The sequence below is a fragment of the Gigantopelta aegis genome, chromosome 13 (assembly GCF_016097555.1).
Source record: "Gigantopelta aegis isolate Gae_Host chromosome 13, Gae_host_genome, whole genome shotgun sequence".
Classification (NCBI taxonomy): Eukaryota; Metazoa; Mollusca; class Gastropoda; order Neomphalida; family Peltospiridae; genus Gigantopelta; species Gigantopelta aegis.
Window position 1 is genome coordinate 2,824,049 of NC_054711.1, and position 19,931 is coordinate 2,843,979.

The 19,931-nt window shown below is 37.3% G+C and overlaps 1 protein-coding gene across 2 annotated transcripts in view; it reads right to left on the reverse strand.

The window, feature by feature from the left end:
• Positions 1-16,294: 16,294 nt before the first annotated feature.
• LOC121387428 (1-phosphatidylinositol 3-phosphate 5-kinase-like) overlaps positions 16,295-19,931 on the reverse strand; it is a 126,458-nt gene continuing 122,821 nt past the window's right edge. For both annotated transcript variants that reach the window (XM_041518540.1, XM_041518539.1), the window contains 3 exons: positions 19,388-19,465; positions 18,789-18,896; positions 16,295-17,318 (listed from right to left, as the gene is read on the reverse strand). In XM_041518540.1, coding sequence (XP_041374474.1) covers positions 17,251-17,318; positions 18,789-18,896; positions 19,388-19,465 — 254 coding nt within the window. In that variant the 3' untranslated portion in view covers positions 16,295-17,250. The remainder of the gene's footprint in view (positions 17,319-18,788; positions 18,897-19,387; positions 19,466-19,931) is intronic.

Genomic DNA, 19,931 nt, shown 5'->3' on the forward strand with positions numbered 1-19,931 from the left:
CGCTGTCGCCACTACATGGGCTACTCTTTCCGATTAGCAGCAAGGGATTTTTTATTTGCGCTTCCTACAGGCAGGATAGCACAAACCATGGCCTTTGTTGAACCAGTTATGGATCACTGGTCGGTGCAAGTGGTTTACACCTACCCATTGAGCCTTGCGGAGCACTCACTCAGGGTTTGGAGTCAGTATGCCTCGACTGGGATCCGAACCCATTATCTACCAGCCTGTAGACCGATGGCCTAACCACGACGTCACCGAGGCCGGTAACTGTTTAAACGAAAGTGAATATATATCGTGGACCGATGCAATCAGAACTATTATATATCGTCCGTTGCCCTGTTTCGGTGAGGTTCTTGTTTCGGTGAGGTTCCTGTTTCGGTGAAGTTCCTGTTTCGGTGGTTGCGTCATTTGTGCGCAACAGAACGTACATTTGAATAGTTTTGATGAATTTGACTTTTTCATGGGGATAGTAAACAAATATCTGTCATATTCAGAGAAGTGTTTGTAAAAATAAAGTTAAAACGAGCAAAGAAAACAAAAATTGAACTTTACCCACTCATAAACAATGCATATTTCTTAATACCTTTTTTTCTATGATTTTCAAAGACTGTAATTTGAAAGAAACTTTAATTTTAAAAACTATTTCTGCCTGTTCTCAGCTGTATTGGTATCTGGTTATTGAAGTCACACGATTGTCACGGCCACAGCTGGTAAAACTCTCTTTACAGATACTTGTTAAAAATATATGGTCTTTATGTTTTAACATAAATATCTTTCTGGATATCTGTTTATATGTTTATTAAAATTCAGAATGCAACTTATATTTTTTGACCAAACAATTTTACCATTATAACCATTCATTTACTCAACTTATATCACGATTGCAAGACGACATTCTTGTTATATTCGTGTTCCTAAAATGTTGTCTGTTAACATTGGTTCTTTAGAACACCATTTTGTAATTTACTTTAAAATATTTTTTTATATAAATCATTATAAGTGCATGTTTTCTTGAACAACATACATGTTTTGATAACACACTGAAATGTTTTGTGTTGGAAAGTTTTTGCTGTAAGCTATACGACTAAACGTATCACTCACCGAAACAGGTTACGTAGTTAACAATATTTACTGCTGATGCATGCTACAGTTTGACGCACGTGCGGTAAACCTAGTGCTCATGTGAAGCGTAGAAATACTAATAAAAAGGTAGATATTTGAATAATAACTGTCTGTTTATAAATATTGATATGCTTTAGAAACGAATGCTTATGCTCACCGAAACTGTTTCACCAGACTCGTAGCCAGCCATTTTTGCGGGGGGGGGGGGGGGGGGGGGGGGGGGCGTTGGGTGGAACTAAATTTATATCATGGGGGCGACAGGTCTAGGGGGTTCAGGGGCATGCTTCCCCGGAAATGTTTTAAATGTTGATGCTCAGAGGTGCATTCTGGAGCTATTTGTGATGGGTTTTTAATATTTTATTTCAGGTAGCCTATTTTGAGGTCGTAGCGCGTACATTTTTTGATAAGACTTCAAGAGCAGTGCACTTTAATTACATTAAATGTGTGACACGCTGTGAAAACCTACCTGTGCTCGACTATGAGCCAGGTACGACTGAGCAGTGTCGCACTCATAACATAGAGCGATCGTACTCAAATATGGATACGATCATTGACAGATTTGGCAGAAGCAAGGGGCGAGACACGTATTTTTTCTAAGACCAGCATATAAGTGAACAGAACTAGTTACACTGTGAAACAATACATTTCTATTTTGTACTTTAATACTCATTAATTGTAATCCATGTAAAATGCGTAGTGGGTTCGTTTGCAACCTATTATAGCTGTTTGGTAGTGCTTAAAGGGACACACCCTAGTTACGTTTATTTGTTAACCATTACGGCGTTGTTTTTCGCTATTAAACCCCATTTTTCACAAATAAAATTGCACTTTACTTACATTTTATTATTTAGAATACACATTTCCATTCACCTGAAGTGCTCTTTGGTAATCCTGATATTTGTAAAACCACGAAATGCATTTTTTGCATTTTTTTCACAAAACGTGTTGTCGAGAAAAAACCGTTAAGCAAGCGAGGTCCAATCTATTTTTAATGTCACAAACGTTGGTATATCACGTGACCGTTATCATTTTGGTTCGGTTTGTTTTCTCGTGCACGGTTCGCGCAATAAACATCCGATTTGTTGTTGTTCATTTGTGAGATTTTTCTTCACAGTTCGTGAACATTTTCAGTAACAATAAAGTAAGTGTCTCAATACAAAACGTTACAAACCCTTAAACAAATAATTTTGCTAAGTCTTACGATATCTGGAGAGGGGATATAGAGGCACTGATTTTCCGTTTCAGATTTTTCCCTTTTCCGTTTCATAATGTTACAAATTCCGGGTTTTTCCGTTTCAGTATTAAACAAATTCTATTTTTGTTTCTCTCTCTCTCACACACACACACACACACACACACACACACACACACACACACACACACACACACACACACACACACACACACCGCGCAATTAATTGCTGGTGTAAAATAAATATGCAATGAAGTAAAACATGTCAGTAGTTTGTATTTATTTTTGGTTTAAATTTAAACACGAATACGCCACGACACAGACTTCGGACATTTTCGATTTTCTTTATGATATGATCGGGAAAATAATTACAAACGATCACACTATAAACCACTTCCCTTGTATAATTTATTTTGAACAAAGCCTGGCATACAATATGCAATTACTGCATTCCTTTGTAAGATCGGAAATATGGCAATGCCGCAAATGTTAAAAATTAATAAGCAAACATAACATATCTTTCACTTGAGTAAATATCGGACAATTTTAGCTCACAATGTTCGGTTTTTCCCGTTAAATCGCCGGGAATAAGCGAAGAAAACACGACTGGTAAAACGTCCAAATACTCTACATTTGGCGTAACATACAAAGGTACAAGTGTCGTAGCGTAGCACAGGCAGATGTCGGTGTCCATAGTTTCTAGTTCGAAAAATAATTTTTAATTAATCAAATGCGCTATTTAAAGTTAAATAATGTTTTGGAAAAAAATCGGGAATTCCGTTTCGGATAGGTATTTCCGCGATTCCGTCCGCTATTCCGGAAAATCAGTGCCTCTAGGGATAAGACCAGGACAGAACAGTTGGAACATGTCCAGGAGACGTGAAACGAACGCACCCCAAAGTCTGTGAAATTTGTCGTGACGTAGGCATTGTTGTGCATCAGAATACTAACTTTCAAAATTATTTCAAGCAATTGGGACATGGGGATTCCCATGGTATTTATCGATATAAAACCTGCTTTTTCACTCCATTTGATAAAAAACGTGATCTAAGTGTGTTACAGGTTTGTAGATTAACCAAATTATAATTTATTTTCGCTGGATGGAACTAGGGTGTGCGGCTTTAATGCAAATGTGAATAAACGTTATCAAGATTCGGTCTGGGTTTTTTCTCTCTTTTTTAAAAAGCTCTAAATTCAGGCAAAACTCTGCCTGCCCCCCCCCCCCCCCCCCCCAAACCATTAACAGACACGGATTCATAGTTTGAACTGAATCACTAAATGCGCGTGTGGTAAAAAAACCCCACCCAACATCAATGTGTTTAAATTTTGGTATTGGGCATAGCTTTCGTTTTCTATTTGGTGTTTTGACGGCATCGGAATCGCTTTCGTGAATAATTGGATATTGCAATCGAAGTTCCACCAATGATTTTATTCGAGACGGAATGAAATGTATGACATGTTAAATATATTTACGGTGCCGGTACCAATCATATGCCAGACACGGTTTGAGTTGAGAACGCATTCGACAGTGTCAGCTGTTAAATAAATTCATCTCTAAACAACATGCAATATAAAAAGCAATTCGCCGAACGCAACAAAGTCAATAGTCATACTTAACTGACATTTTATTATTTTGGGGTGATTGTAGTTGATCAAGATATTTCGTAAACGTATTTATTACATACCCATTAAATCTTACTATATAAATACAGCTCTGAATACAAGAATTGAATACAACTTTCCGTATTCAACTCAACTGCAGGAACTATACCGTATTCAACGCTACTATTTATAGCACATGGTTACCGGGAATGCCCTTCGCGATATGTAAACAAAGATTGTGCTTGGTTTGTTTAAAATGTTATTTTGTGGAAAATTTGAACTGAAAACAGACGAAAACGGTGACAAATATTTACAATTTAATGAGCGCGACACCAAAACTTGAGATGGGAACACTACTAACCAACGAGCTTTTAATCCACGATAGTTAAGGTCGACGACAGTCACTTTATGAACCCTTGTTTTGGCTTGTTACATCGTACACAATTCTTATTCTTTTTCAATAAATAAAACATCTCCAACCGTAATTTTGTGATATTATATATTTGACAAATGGTACGTTTTATTTCTTTCATCTTTCAAAACTTCAAATTAATATTTTGTCCAGAATTATGAAAAATAATAAAAGTACCGACCTGTAAACAGCGTTGTCTGCTTGTTATAGGAATTTGACAGGGGTCAAGGTTAGTAGACTAGTTTTTATTTTAATGTGGCGCAGCATTGTAATAATACAACTAATTTTGAATTTAAATGACGTCAGTATTCCAATGACGTCAATTTGCATCTCCTTACAATAACCATAAACTGGGTACACGACGTTTCCTATTTGAATAAATTCCAATGTAAAATTGCTATTGAAATTTTTTTCTTCTTAACATTACTAATGCACCTGGATGTCATTGAACAAAATCTTGTGATTAAAAAATTGCATCTTTTACGAAATAGGGATTTCTAGTGAAATTACGGTAAGATATGCTATATTTATTGTGTACGAAGCCAAAACAAGGGTTCGAAATGTGACTGTCGTCGACTTTAGCAACAATGCCGTCTCCTCACGTAGAAAACTTGAATGAACTGTCAACCGGATTATTCAGTGGAGCGATGATTTATGGAAGCACATTTAATTATAAACTTAAACTTTTCAGCAACGAATAATTCCATGAACATCAATAAAAGAAATCACACCGATGACGACTCAGACACTGAGTGAACAATTCTTGACATTTTTCTTCGTTGTTAAAACTGGCACGCTGAAGGTTTTCTGACGTATTACGAGCAAATTAAATATTATATTGTTCGTGAATTTTAGCTATTACATTGTCTTTAAAAGGCATTTCAAACAATATCATTAAAATTATAGGTAACTTTTCACTCGTTTTTTCTTATTTCTGTTTATTGTTTAAATAGAACTATATTCCTTTGTGTAATAATTGGTGGTTCTTCGGTCCGCGTAGTAACACAGCTGTCCTAGTTGTGTAAATTTAGAAATCCCCGTCATTAGCTAGCAGTGTTACAATTTCTAAATTATTATTTGGAAAAAAAAGTCCAATTTAGGGTATGTAATAAATACAAAACTACATATATGTGGTTTTCCGATTTCTGTATTCCACTCGTGTATTTCCTGCTGCAAACCCCTCTGCCTGCGGCATCGGGGTTTCCTGCAGGAAATACACTCGTGGAATACAGAAATCAGAAAACCAATATATGTAGTTTTGTCTATTTATTTTATTATTTTGGGGTGATTGTAGTTGATCAAGATATTTCGTAAATGTATTTATTTTATTATTTTGGGGTGATTGTAGTTGATCAAGATATTTTCGTAAACGTATTTATTTTATTGACCAGGGCCCCGTTCCACAAAACGACCTTAGCCCTAAGATCACCTTAAGTCCATAGTTACCGTATGCACTAAGGTGATCTTAGTGCTAAGATCCTTTCGTGGAACGGGGGCCAGTTATATTATACCTTTTTTCTTTTTCGTAAGAAAAGCATCCATCGTTTGGCAGCTCTTGGCTGTACATTTTTTGCTTCGCTCTCTTTGCACAGGTCGTCCCACGATAGTCGTAGTTTGTGAGTCGACAAAATAGCGCGCCACAATTACTTACATGATAGACTGGTTCTCAATTGAATATACCCATAAGGACGCCTTGTAATATTATTCGTGTACAACCGTGTCCGGTGTATCGGCGCGTCCGGTGATTCGGCGCATTTGGTATTTTGCTTAAGTATGCCAAGGAAGCTGTCATGTTGTCGGTGTTTTTAACGAATTAAAGTTCAATTCTTTTTTCATTGTTTAATCAAGTATCAGCATATTTAAATTATTGTTAATGGTACAATTAATTTTTTTATAGAATTATCAATAATTATATCATAATTTCAAAATAAATCATTCACCTGCTTTCGTGTATATAAACGCGAAGTAGGTCAGTCTTATTGATATTAAGAATGTTAAAACCTGTCTAAAAATACTTTTCCCGCATTTATAAAATTATAATAAACGGTATAAATATTTTTTTCGGTTATTTTTATTTAAACTGAAAAGGAAAACACAGACAAATCAAGCAAAAAAAAAAAATTTACACCTTAATTGACAGTAATTCCAGTTAACAATTGTCACATAGTTACAAAAAAAAATAAATAAATAAATAAAATAATAAAAATTGTTTTAATAATAATAATAAAAGCGAAATAAGATCCACGTGTGTGCAAAATCTACCCCCCCCCCCCCCAAAAAAAATAAAAAAAATAATAATAAATAAATAATAATAATAATAATATAAAAAAAAAAAAAAAATCCATGTAGGTATCTTAGCCATGCATGAAAATGAACATGTATGCATCTGCAGTATTGTGCCACCCAAGAAAACGATTCCGAAACTGATCATGAGATGGGTCATGTGTGAGCGTTCAATTTCAAAGTAATATTTTTAACAAGACAAAACAAAAAAGTAGTAAAATAATCCTGGGACAATAGTGTAGCGTTTATGGGTTAAAAAGTGAGGTCATGGGCGGTTTATAAATAGCGGGGTCACCGATCCACATCTACTGCGCCGATTCACCAGACATGCAACTCGTTTTGGATACAAGGGGGTGGCTACATTTATGAACACTTTTAAAATGTTTATTTACTACAGACATGAACTAATTTGTAGTGTATCTCAGATTATACACTGCTTCATTGGTGAGAGACATATTTCATTAAGTATTTCACAGTGTTCACATAGAAAATGCTCATTGAATGCTTAGGTGCGCCGATACACCGGACAGCATTGTAACACGTACTATTTTAGGCCAAAAAATATTTACGGAAATTTCCGAACGCTGAAATTAATATTTGAGCTTCTACAGAGACGAGCCAAATAAAATCAGAGTGAGGGTGTCCAATAATAAACTAGCATCAGCCATCTGTTAGGGTAAACGTTAAACTACTTATAATAGGAAATAAAAAGCATTATACATTTTTGGGCGGAACTCCAATTCTCGCGCGCGGGGGGGGGGGGGGGGGGGGTGCGTTCGCACCCGTCACACTCCTCCCTCCTGGATACGGGCCTGTTCATCCATGATACATGCATGCCCACTCCTCCAAAAATGTTTTAAAGTATAGTGACAGTTAGGCCACTTCCGAAGATTAAACTAGTTTACACACTTTAAGACATTTTTTCTTTAACCAAACTACGACGAACTTCAATTAGGGCGTATTTAGGATCCTACTCAAATAAACATTCTTGAAACTAATTAATAAGCACGGATTTGAAATTCAGAGCATATTTAAGTCACGAACTTAGAATACAGGACATACTTATTAATTTTAATACTTTTTCTTCTTAAAAACTTTAAATGTTCCCGTGAAAAATCGAAGGAAAATTGTTTTGATCTTTTTTTTTCTTCTACTTTAGTTCACCGTGCATTATATTGCCCAGTTAATTTGAGGTGGGCAATAGACTGGCAACGTGGCGAGGAAATTGAATTCTTTGTTGGTGCGCTGCAGGAAATTCACGGATGAGTTCGATTCGTTAGTTCCGCATCGTTTGGTCGTGTGTTCTTTGGTTTTTATTGCGCTGCGTACACGAACTAAATCTCGCGAACAACAGAAAGAAAAAGAAAACAGACAAGTTCATAAAAATTACATGAAAACACGTACTCCTTTTTTCTTTCTTTCTTTCTCTCTTTCTTTTTCTCTCTGTCTGTACCAATAGTCCCTTGGTGCTAATGTGCTTCCTCTGAAGGCGGTGTGTCAGAATTATCAAAAGTTTGACATCTAATAGCTAATGATTAATTAATTAATGTGCTTTAGTGGTGTCATTAAACGAAACAAACTTAAAACCCAACATCAGAGCTAGGGTCGACAAGGGCATATAGGCGTACGGGTTCCCATTGGTGGGGGGGGGGGGGGGGGGGGAGGCTGATTCAGAGCCGAATTAAACGAAAATGTCCGAATCCGGAAATTAACATTTATTCATATTTGCTTTACTACTAAATACTACCAAACGAAGCACTATATGCATTTTTACATGGATTGATATTAATAATATTGTGAGTATAATGATAGAAGTACATGTTGGAAGGTTTCAAGCCAGCTCATTTTATACGAATGTCTCCGCCGTTTTTGTCCGAATACGAAGATTTGCTCCAGCACAGGTGGGGGTGGGGGTGGGGGTGGGTTGACCTCTGTCTCATACGTTAAAGGGGGAAGAAAAAGACAACGTATGGAAAACCCACAGATAAAACTGTTTACTGTTTTATTCTGTCCCTCCCTCCCACCCCCCCCCCCCCACCCCCACCCCCCCGAGATTATCCAACAACAACAACAACAAAACAAACCTCACAAAATATACACAGAATAAAAACAAATAAACGCACAAGCACACATCATGGATATAATGAACTGTAAAGGAGTTTTATTTGGGCGAAAAAGTAGTTTGAATTATTGTCCGTTTGCGTCAAATGGGAACCGATAAATTGGCATATAACTTTATTCTAGATAGTACTAAAACTCATATAAAAAGACAACCGAACTCTTGTAAGATTTTATTTTACAAAACATTTCTTTAAGAATTGAAAGTTATATATTTGACGTTCATGCGATGATAAACACCAAAACCGTTATACACACTGTATGAATGGCGTAGCGTTAGCGCGAAGCCGTTAATACATAATATTAAAAATATAACGTTCAATTCTTATAATTCCAAATGCATTAATATTGTCATTATACAAAACTACATTAAAAACCCCAATCAAACTCTATTCCACAATGATTTACAACTGTATCAATACACAAATAAGAGAATTCCCTTAGAAAGTTACACTCGGTTTTTTTTCGTCAAATCTCCGATTTATTATATTATTTTATAATGATTTACATAAGGTTTTATCAATTTTAATTTTCTGAATCAAATGTGGATAAAAAAAAAAGTTATAAAATTTAAAATAACTGAACATCAACTGATAACGCAAACATTTTTTTTTTCCTCAAAAATATCAAACGATAATTAATTAAGAATTGAACGATCTATATACTTAAATGGAAGATTTGTTGTAAGGCGGTTAGAGTATGAATTTTGAACTAATTAACATAAGGGAGAGCGTCAAATTATTTAGATGTATCAATTACTAAATTAAAATTGCAGTTGTCAAAAGTTGAATTTGTGAAAAGTGAATGTGAAGACTGACTTGAAAGGGATAAAGTGGTTTCAGTGTTACTGTGTGTGTGGATTTCAGAGGAAGTTTATGATTGTGTGATATTATTCTCGGAAAGGAGCGTGTAAGTTGTTGAGTTGGTGTTTTTGTCAAATGTGACAGGGCTGCGCTCATGTCTATCTTTTAATTTGTTGAGCATTCTCTGCTATAACTTCTAACAGAAGCTTCGTTTTTGTGGCCTGTCATATACATTATGTGTCTCAGTTCAAAACCGGAGTTGTTTAAAGCCTGAATTGCGGTGTAAAGTAATCTGGCCGGTGGTCTAAAGGTCACCACAGGTGGCTCGCAGACTGTGTGCGGTGTAGGTCTGTGATTGTCGTCTGTCAGTTTGTCACTGTCACTCATATAGCAGACGATATTGGGATAAAAATAGAAACTATGGAATTCTCGGGGATGCCGTTGTCGACGTAATACATAAAAAGTAGTTCTGGTAATAACATTCTGTTTTTATTTGTTTACCGAAAAAGTGCAGTTTTCACGTTCATGGAAGAATGAACGTTGGTTTTTTTTTATATCACGTGATAGCATTTTAACCAATCCAGACGCCTATTACAAAACAATAATTATAAAATGGAATTATTTGTAAATGAAAGAACTTTCTTAACAAATTACAATCAAATTATATAGATTAAAAGGAAAAAGAAACGAAGAAATATTTGATGGCAATTTGTAAAGAAACTTTTAATTTACACTAAATGTTTTTCAAATCATATTATATGCGTTCGTGTGGGTTTAAAACAACATTCAATAATGTTTATTCAATAATTAGTTACATATCGATTCATTGGTTCCCTTTTGACGCAAACGGACTATTTTAAATGAACCAAAAAAAAATTGTTTTGTTTAACGACACCTCTAGATCACATTGATTTATTAATAATCGGCTGTTGGATGTCAAACATTTGGTAATTTTGACATATAATCTTGGAGAGGAAACCTGCTACATTTTTCCAATAGTAGCAAGGGATCTTTTATACCATCCCACAGACAAGATAGCACATACCACGGCCTTTGATATACCAGCTGGAACGAGACATAGCCCAATGGGTCCACCGACGGGGATCGATCCTACACTGACCGCGCATCAGTCGGGCACTTTACCACTGTGCTACGTCCTGCCCCCGTTAAATGAAGACGTACATGGACTACGATACGAGTAAGTGACAAAGCATTAAAGTCGTGTGGACATACTACTCTGGAAAAACGGCAAAGTTGTGAAATAAAATGGTTCATTTCATTCATTTTCATTTTCTGTAGATTGCAGAACGAAAACAATTGGCTACCATCTTATGGTATCGGCTTTAACCTGCTCAGATCGAATGGCGAATGGCGACTGGTGCTCGGCAGTCTTAAAGGAAGGGTAAACTCAAATAAGAGTCTTATGTGTTGGAAAGATGCATACCCGGACCACCAACACATATTGACACTTTAACAAATGAAAAACGCGTAATTTTAGAGTTAATAATAAAATAAAAATAAACCATGCTTATTCCTGCTAACTGGGGTTAGCCATTTTGTTTCGTTTTTGTGACGTCCGGTGGTATAGCTTGGGGCGAAGTGACGTCAGCTCCGTCCATCTCCTCTATGCACAGTGTAAACAAACGCTCTAATTTACGACAAGGCGCTTCGCTTTCATCAACCTGACTTGTAAAACAACATAAATGACTTGATAGTATAATAAACTATTTAACTAAATATATTTCAATTTGCATCAGTAGAACGAAATGGAGTTATAGTATTTTTCTTTTTTTTTAAATCCAAAGAAAAAGTGCTTATTATTAGGCCTATTGGTAGGGTACGTTCGAGCAAAAACGACCACTCACGATACCCAAGTGATAATTTTCTTTCCTTTGGGACTACGTAATTGGTCAGCTTTGTGATATAGGAAGGGAAAGTCTACTTAATCAAGGGTTTTACAGAATTACTTACAGTAATGCAGTGATAATGTCCATTACGATTTGAGGGGCGTCCGCCCGGCTATCAGACAATACCTTATGATCTTAATAAAAGAGGCACGTCTTTTTAGTGTGTCTAGACACAGTGTTTGGGGACCGTCTAAATATACACCTCCCAATCAGGAACCACAGGTACAGGCCACGGAAAGAAAAGACCAATTAACCAAGAACACACTCCGATTATTATTTCAGTACGTTAATTTATGTACAAAACATAATATAGTTATTTCAACACTTTGACAATGGTGGCTTATTTTGTATTGAAAAATAATATATACTTGTTGCCGGCTTACTGGGATGGATATTATTACACAACATTGCGATGCATCCGCAAAAATCAGGTATGTTTTGTTTCTTCATTTCGAAGACTAATACCTGACGTGACACGTTAGGTATTACACAACCACCAGCTCGTCAAGAGGGCGTATTCACTGGGATGGTACAAAATGGCTGCGCCCGTTATATATAATAGCCGTCACATTTACCCGTTTTATTAACTATACGATTATACTTGTTGATATTAAACAATAATGTGCATTATATATCGTTGAATATGCATACCAGGCCAAATGCCTTAATTGTCCCCTCCTTTAACCATTTGGCCAACGCCATATAACCGTAAATAAAATATGTTGAGTGCGTGTTTAAATAAAAACTTTTCCTTCATTTCGTTTCTAATTTTTGTTTTCCAGACAGGACAACACATTAATTATAGTCTTTGATATACCATTTGTGGGGCACTGGTTAGGATGGTAGTGTGTGTGTGTGTGGGGGGGGGGGGGGGGGGGGGGGGGAAGAGAGAATCAACCAGTGAACGATTCAATCCTTTAACCAAAGCGCGTCAGGTGAGTACTCCACCAATTGACCCAGATCTCACCACGCACCCCCAATCCTCCCCCCCCCCCTCCCCCGCCCACACACACACTTTGTCCACTTATCATACAGTACACTGCACCTTAGGGTGTTACGTTGGTATGTAGCTCAGCGATAGTGTGTTTGCCTCAAGATGTCATAGGTCGTAGGATCAATCCTCAGTGGGAGGTCTTCTTCAGTTGTTTCTACCCCAATAAGCAATGCCTCGACTTGGGTGTCTGGTATATCAAAGGCTGTGGTGTGCGTTGTTTTGTCCATTAAAAGAAGGAAGGAAATGTTTTATTTAACGACGCACTCAACACATTTTATTTACGGTTATATGGCATCAGACATATGGTTAAGGACCACACAGATATTGAGAGAGGAAACCCACCGTCGACATTTTATGGGCTTCTCTTTTCGATTAGCAGCAAGGGATCGTTTATATGCACCATCCCACAGACAGGGTAGTACATATCACGGCCTTTGATATACCAGTCGTAGTGCACTGGCTGGAACGTGAAATAGCCCAATGGGCACACCGACAGTGATCGATCCCAGAGCGACCGCGCGCTTTACCACTAGGCTACGTCTCGCCCCTGTATTGTCTATTAAAGTGCGTATAGAAGATCCCAGGGTGTTATTCTCAGCAAAAAATACCGTCGGGAGTGCAGAAATCTTACCGACTAGATGATGGTCGTGAGCAGGGCATAGACCAAGACCAGTGTGTTTAACGTGCACATTCAGAGCAACCTGTTGTAGCGCACGCCTGTCCGTGGCACCGGTGCCGGCCTCGGCCGGCTCCTCCGTCCAGGACAGGAAAGGTGGAGTGGGTATGAGGGGGACCGCCTGAACTGGCAGGCGCAAGGGAGCACCAGCAGTCCGACCGTAGTCGGTAATAGGCGGAGGGTGGTATGGTGCTATGGAATTTGGAATGTCCCGTAGGATTACGCCAAAGAGAATGGGTGCGCACTTTGATGAAGGAAATTCGACGCAATTTTGAACCGTCGATCGAAAAGAAAAAGGTAGGGAGCTACGTATAGGTTTGAAATTTGCAGAGCAAAGATGACACAGTCTCATTTAAAGTGCAGTTTTGTGACGTCATCTTCCACAGAACTTGCATAACATTGACAAGACTGTCCCTTCGATTGGTGCATGCTGGCACACATATTCAGATGACTGCCAACTTGTGTATCAAGTTGGTGGTAGTAATCGGTAGGTGTGTGTTAGCCTTTAGCTACATCTCGTTCTGCATTTACTGGGGTGGATCCAGGAAATATTTGGTTGTGGGTACTAAGGCAAAGATGGCATATGGACCAACTCATGAAAGGGGCAACGCAGTGAAAAAAACAAAAAAGAACCAACAAAAACAGAAAAAGGGGCACTTCAATATATTTAGGAGGGACAGGTCCCATGGTCCCTCCCCCAACCTTAGATCTGATTTATGAATATATTTATAACTCAATATCTTGTGATATGTTTTGTTTCCATTTTTATTGCACATTCATTGAATAAAATTGTTAGCCAATACCTCAGTTGGATAACCAATAAACAGCATTGATCTGCATAATATTAACAGTTGTATTTTTTTTACACCAATGTAACAATAAAACATTTTGAGTATTAATCATATCCGTATTTAATCATTCTCTGTGCTTTGAGATCAAAGCAGGGTTTTTTTAAAATCCATAACACAATGACATAATGTTAATATAACATCCTGCCATTAAAGGTGCTATATCATGTACGTAGTTACAAAACATTTGTTAAACAATTTTCAGTGCCAGAGTTTCACCTCTTCTACTCACCACGCTGTCGGTCATACCCACCAACATTGTTTATTTATTTATTTCAACTTATTTTCGTGCTTATATCCCTTAAGGTTCAAGCACGCTGTCCTGGACAGACAGCCCAGATAGCTGTAGTGTGTGTCCAGGACAGTGGGTTAGTTGTTAGTTGGTTAGTGGTTAGTGAGAAAGAAGAGGGTGTAATGGCCTTACACCTACCCATTGAGCCCTTAAGAACTCGCTCTGGGTTGGAACCGGTACGATGCTTCAAACCCAGTACCTACCAGCCTGTAGTCCGATGGCTTAACCACTGCACCACCGAGGCCGGTCCAACATTGTTAAATTGCCTGGATGCAGTCCAATTCAGCAAGGGACTTTACTCTTCACGGGCATGCATACATGGAATGTGATATAGGTCTATTTGTAATTTGTACATGTATTTCTTATAAATAGCTTCAAATTAATCAATCCTGCAAATAATCTTTGCATAAATAACTCACGACTATCAACATTATAATGGGCCTGCAAGTTGTGTAAAGAGAGAAATATTCAGTGGTAGGTAAATGTGCAGTCAGTTTAGGATCGTCAGTGGTGATGGGGGTGGGGACAGCATTGGGCTATTTCTCTTTCCAGCTAGTGCACCACGACTGGTATATCAACGGCCATGGTATGAACTATCTATCCTGTGTGTGGGATGGTGCATACAAAAGATCCCTTTCTCTTGATGAAAAAATGTAGCAGGTTTCCTCTCTAAGATTATGTCAGAATTACCAAATGTTTAACATCCAATAGCCGACGATTAATTAATAAATCAATGTGATCTAGTGGTGTTGTTATCACATCACAATAAATAGAAATTGTTGAAAAAGGTGAATCCACAAAATTGGCCAAGTTGACTGTTAGCAGTTAAATACAGACAGATGAGTTTCACGCAGACAGCAAACTTGTCGGCAACATTTGCCTGACATAACATTATGAAATGTTTGACTCAACACATTTTAATTACGGTTATATGGTGTCAGACATATGGTTAAGGATCACACAGATATCAAGAGAGGAAACCCGCTGCTGCCACACAATGGGCTACTCTTTTTTGATTAGCAGCAAGGGATCTTTTATATGTGACATCCCACAGACAAAATAGCATATACCAGTCTTTGTTTTACACCAGTTATTGAGCACTGGCTGGAACGACAAATAGCCCACTGGTGGGAATTCATCCCAAGCTGACCGTGCATCAGGCAAGCTAGTTGACTCAAGTGGTTTTCATTTTTTATTTCAACTTATTTTCGTTCTTATATCCAATTAAGGTTCAAGCACGCTGTCCTGGGCACACACCTCAGCAATCTGGACTGTTTGTCCAGGACAGTGGGTTAATTGTTAGTGGTTACTGACTCAAAAGGAACGCACCAATTCTGTCCATTGTCCTCTAAACATTATGATTTTTTGGGTTTTTTCAACTAGTAAAAATTAAATAATTTAGTTGTAATTTTTTTGTGGGTGTATAGCTGAAGTCATACTGGTTAAAGCTGAAAGCGACCTTCCATTATTATCCACACGGTTTAACATACCCGAGGTAATAAAAACCATATGAAGCACACATGCAATAACAAGTGTAATGACGTAATTTTGGGAAGCGACATCATAACATGTTGCTTTCTTAGTCCTAGCTCATACTGCATTGTGAAATATGTTGTCATTTCATTGTCTCCTTTTAGTTCAAACATTCTCGCTCACCCTGCTATGTGAAATATGTTGTCATTTCATTGTCTCCTTTTAGTTGTAGTTGAAACATTTTGAGACAGTCCTTGTTATTCATTAAAAAAAATAACAATAATAAAATGGATAATAAAGAAATTATTACACTCACATGCGAGTCGTACTGATTTTACAAAACTTGTGTCAGTATTTATATATTACTCTCGCTTTCGCTCGGGCAATACAAGAATCCTGACACCCATTGCATAAAATCAGTATGACACACAAGCTCGTATAATAATCTCTATATATCCACTATACAGCTCTGATTTAACACCTTTAATATTCAACTCACAGAAAAAGTTCCTGTCCATGTACAGTATTGCACAAGGTATATGATTAACAGTAATAAAGAAAAAATCAAATTGTTTTCATTAAAATTATTTATAGGTCATTCATAAACATTATGAGTGTATCCGGAAATCACAAAATGTAATCATTTACAATTTTTATAACTAGTTTAAGGCCATTTTACTTGCTGCACAGGAACTTTTTTCTACAAATAAACATACATAGTATTACATACCTCTCAAAACCGGACCCTCTGTAAACCTTAATTCCCTCAAAAAATCCTTTTTTAAAAACCACAGAACGTAACCTTTCTAAACCGGATACCTCTTTAAGTCAGACGTTTTTGTTGGTCACAAGGTTGTCCGGTTTAGAGGAGTTTCACTTTACATATAACCACACTCAACACACACAGCACACACACACACACACACACACACACACACACACACACACATGCATGCATGCATATGCACACACACACACACACACATGCGCGCACACACACACACAGAGCACACAAATCACACACATGCTCATTGATAACAGGTGTCTGTATTTCACTCAACTATTTATAAATTATTTTTATAGATGTATTTCTTAATCACAGGTTTCTTCTCTAGTGTTTCTGTCACTAACTACATAGAATCAACTGTAAAAGAAGAGTCATTTCTACATGTCTAAGTCTTCATAATGGATTTCTACTCCAGTCTTTCAAATTATTTATCTAAATATAAATTATGAAAATAAAGTACAGGTTTCTATTCTGGTGTCTCAAGACACTCAGCGATGTATAAATTACAGTCAAAGCAGTTTTCACAGATAAAAATGAACGAAAAAGACAGTACTGGTAACAATTTTCGGTTGGCACTAAAATCCAAGAACAGTTATGGGGTAATTCTAAAATCCAGAATTTTAAAAAGTATCTGACTGATTTTCACCTCCTAAGTTTCATTTCTATACACACATTTGGCATACATATGTTTATCACAAGTTTTAAAAACATCTCAGTTGATCAGATAGGTGTGTATTGCTGTCAACTCTTCAGAGTAGAGGATTCCAGGTCATCTTTTGAGTCTTTTCTCTCGCTCTGCTGAGAAAAGTCTGAAATGAAAAACAAAATAAAAAAACCACCTCAATTCTACAATAATAACAGATGAAAAAAAACATTCGGATAAATATGTGAAAAACGTTTAGTTGATGTAATTTTGTAACTTACTTTTTTTTTTATTCTCAAGGTGTCTAGTAAACCAATGTTCATATTCTCATCACAAATTATTGTCCAAAAGGAATCCATTTGGTGGCCATCTTGGAGGCCATGTTGGATTTCCGATCGGTTTAACTTTTGAACTAGACATCATACAGAGAGAAATTACCACATTTTCCAGTGTAATTTTGGCATGAGGAATTGATTGAAAGAGTGATTTTTATGACTGCATTAAAACTAAAAAAATATTTTAAAAAGTCAGTACAATTTACCCTTCAAATCTCGCAAAAAATCTATCTATATCCATAAAAAAAATCCAGTACTCTAGGAATACTGAGAGGAAATCTGCTGCTGCCACTCCCTGAGATACACTTTTCAATAAGTACCAAGGGATATTTTATATAAATCATCCCACAGACAGGATAGTACATACCACAGCCTTTGCTACACCAGCTGTGGAGCACTGGCTGGAACGAGAAAAATAGCCCAATGGGGATCAATCCTACATTTCTCGCACATCAGGCATTCCCTCAGACGGACTCTCAGCAAACCTGAATTCCCTCAAAACCAGACACTCAGCAAACCGGAATTCCCTCAAAACCGGACACTCAGCAAACCGGAATTCCCTAAAAACCGGACTCAGCAAACCGGAATTCCCTCAAAACCAGACACTCCGCAAACCGGAATTCCCTCAAGACCAGACACTCAGTAAACCAGAATTCCCTCTAAACTGGACACTCAGTAAACCAGAATTCCCTCAAAACCGGACACTCAGTAAACCAGAATTCCCTCTAAACCGGACTCTCAGTAAACCAGAATTCCCTCAAAACTGGACACTCAGCAAACTGGAATTCCCTCAAAACCAGACACTCAGTAAACCAGAATTCCCTCTAAACTGGACACTCAGTAAACCAGAATTCCCTCAAAACCGGACACTCAGTAAACCAGAATTCCCTCTAAACCGGACACTCAGTAAACCAGAATTCCCTCAAAACCGGACACTCAGTAAACCAGAAACCCCTTAAAACTGGACTCCGTAAACCAGAATTCCCTCTAAACCGGACACTCAGTAAACCAGAATTCCCTCAAAACTGGACACTCAGTAAACCAGAATTCCCTCAAAACTGGACACTCAGTAAACCAAAATTCCCTCAAAACTGGACACTCAGTAAACCAGAATTCCCTCAAAACTGGACACTCAGTAAACCAGAATTCCCTCAAAATTGGATGTTTCACGGTCCCTTTTCAAATATTAGTACAGAACAAAACCTCTCTAAACTAGATGTCCCGTAAAACCAGACTTTTCACTTGGTCTCAAGGGTGTCTGGTTTAGATAGATCTCACTGTATTTAGTTTTTAATGTTTACCAGAATCCAATCCGCTCCATTCGTCAGGTACGTGTAGGAAGTAGCGATCCATGGCCTCGAGGAAACGACCACGGTACAGCTGGGGGGACACTACTGTGGGCATCTTACCTAGAAACAAGTATCATAAAGAACATAACGAGTAAGAACAAGATAAAAAATATATATATGTTATGGATAGATGACTGGCATGGTAAGTACTGAAGATCAAAGAGAAACAAGAGAATGAATAATATTGTTAAAAGACTATAATTAAGTTTCTGCTACATTCATTAAAACGTAACGTCATCCCATTGGTCCGGCCGTAGGAACAGGAGTTGGTTCATTTCTCGATGAACGTAAAAATAACGTTGTCAGGGAATGTCATATCTCATTGCTACTTTGTCTTACCGAGCGTTATTGTTTAAGAACAAAAAATAAAAATAAAAATACAATATACACGTTTACTGTTATTATTAGCAAGTATGATTCAAATATAATTATAATTCGCCGATTCACACAATTTATGTATGATTTTTGTTTCTTCATATCTGATGAATGTAAAAGAAATAACAGACAATCGTGAACTCAATGGATTTAAATTTCCCTCCGTTTCAACAAACCTTGTCCTCCTATCATGGAGATCTGTGACTTGACAACCATTTCCAGTTTCTTGTCCCACGTGAAAGTTCGAATGTAATCTGAAAATACAATACACGAAGTCCACTTAATTAAATGTCTGCCTACCATAGACTTCTTTGATAAATGACTGCCTATCATAGACTTCTTTGATAAATGACTGCCTACCATAGACTTCTTTGATAAATGCCTGCCTACCATAGATGTCTTTGATAAAGGACTGCCTACCATAGACTTCTTTGATAAATGACTGCCTACCATAGACTTCTTTGATAAATGTCTGCCTACCATAGACGTCTTTGATAAAGGACTGCCTACCATAGACTTCTTTGATAAATGACTGCCTACCATAGACTTCTTTGATAAATGTCTGCCTACCACAGACTTCTTTGATAAAGGACTGCCTACCATAGACTTCTTTGATAAATGACTGCCTACCATAGACTTCTTTGATAAATGACTGCCTACCATAGACTTCTTTGATAAATGTCTGCCTACCATAGACGTCTTTGATAAAGGACTGCCTAC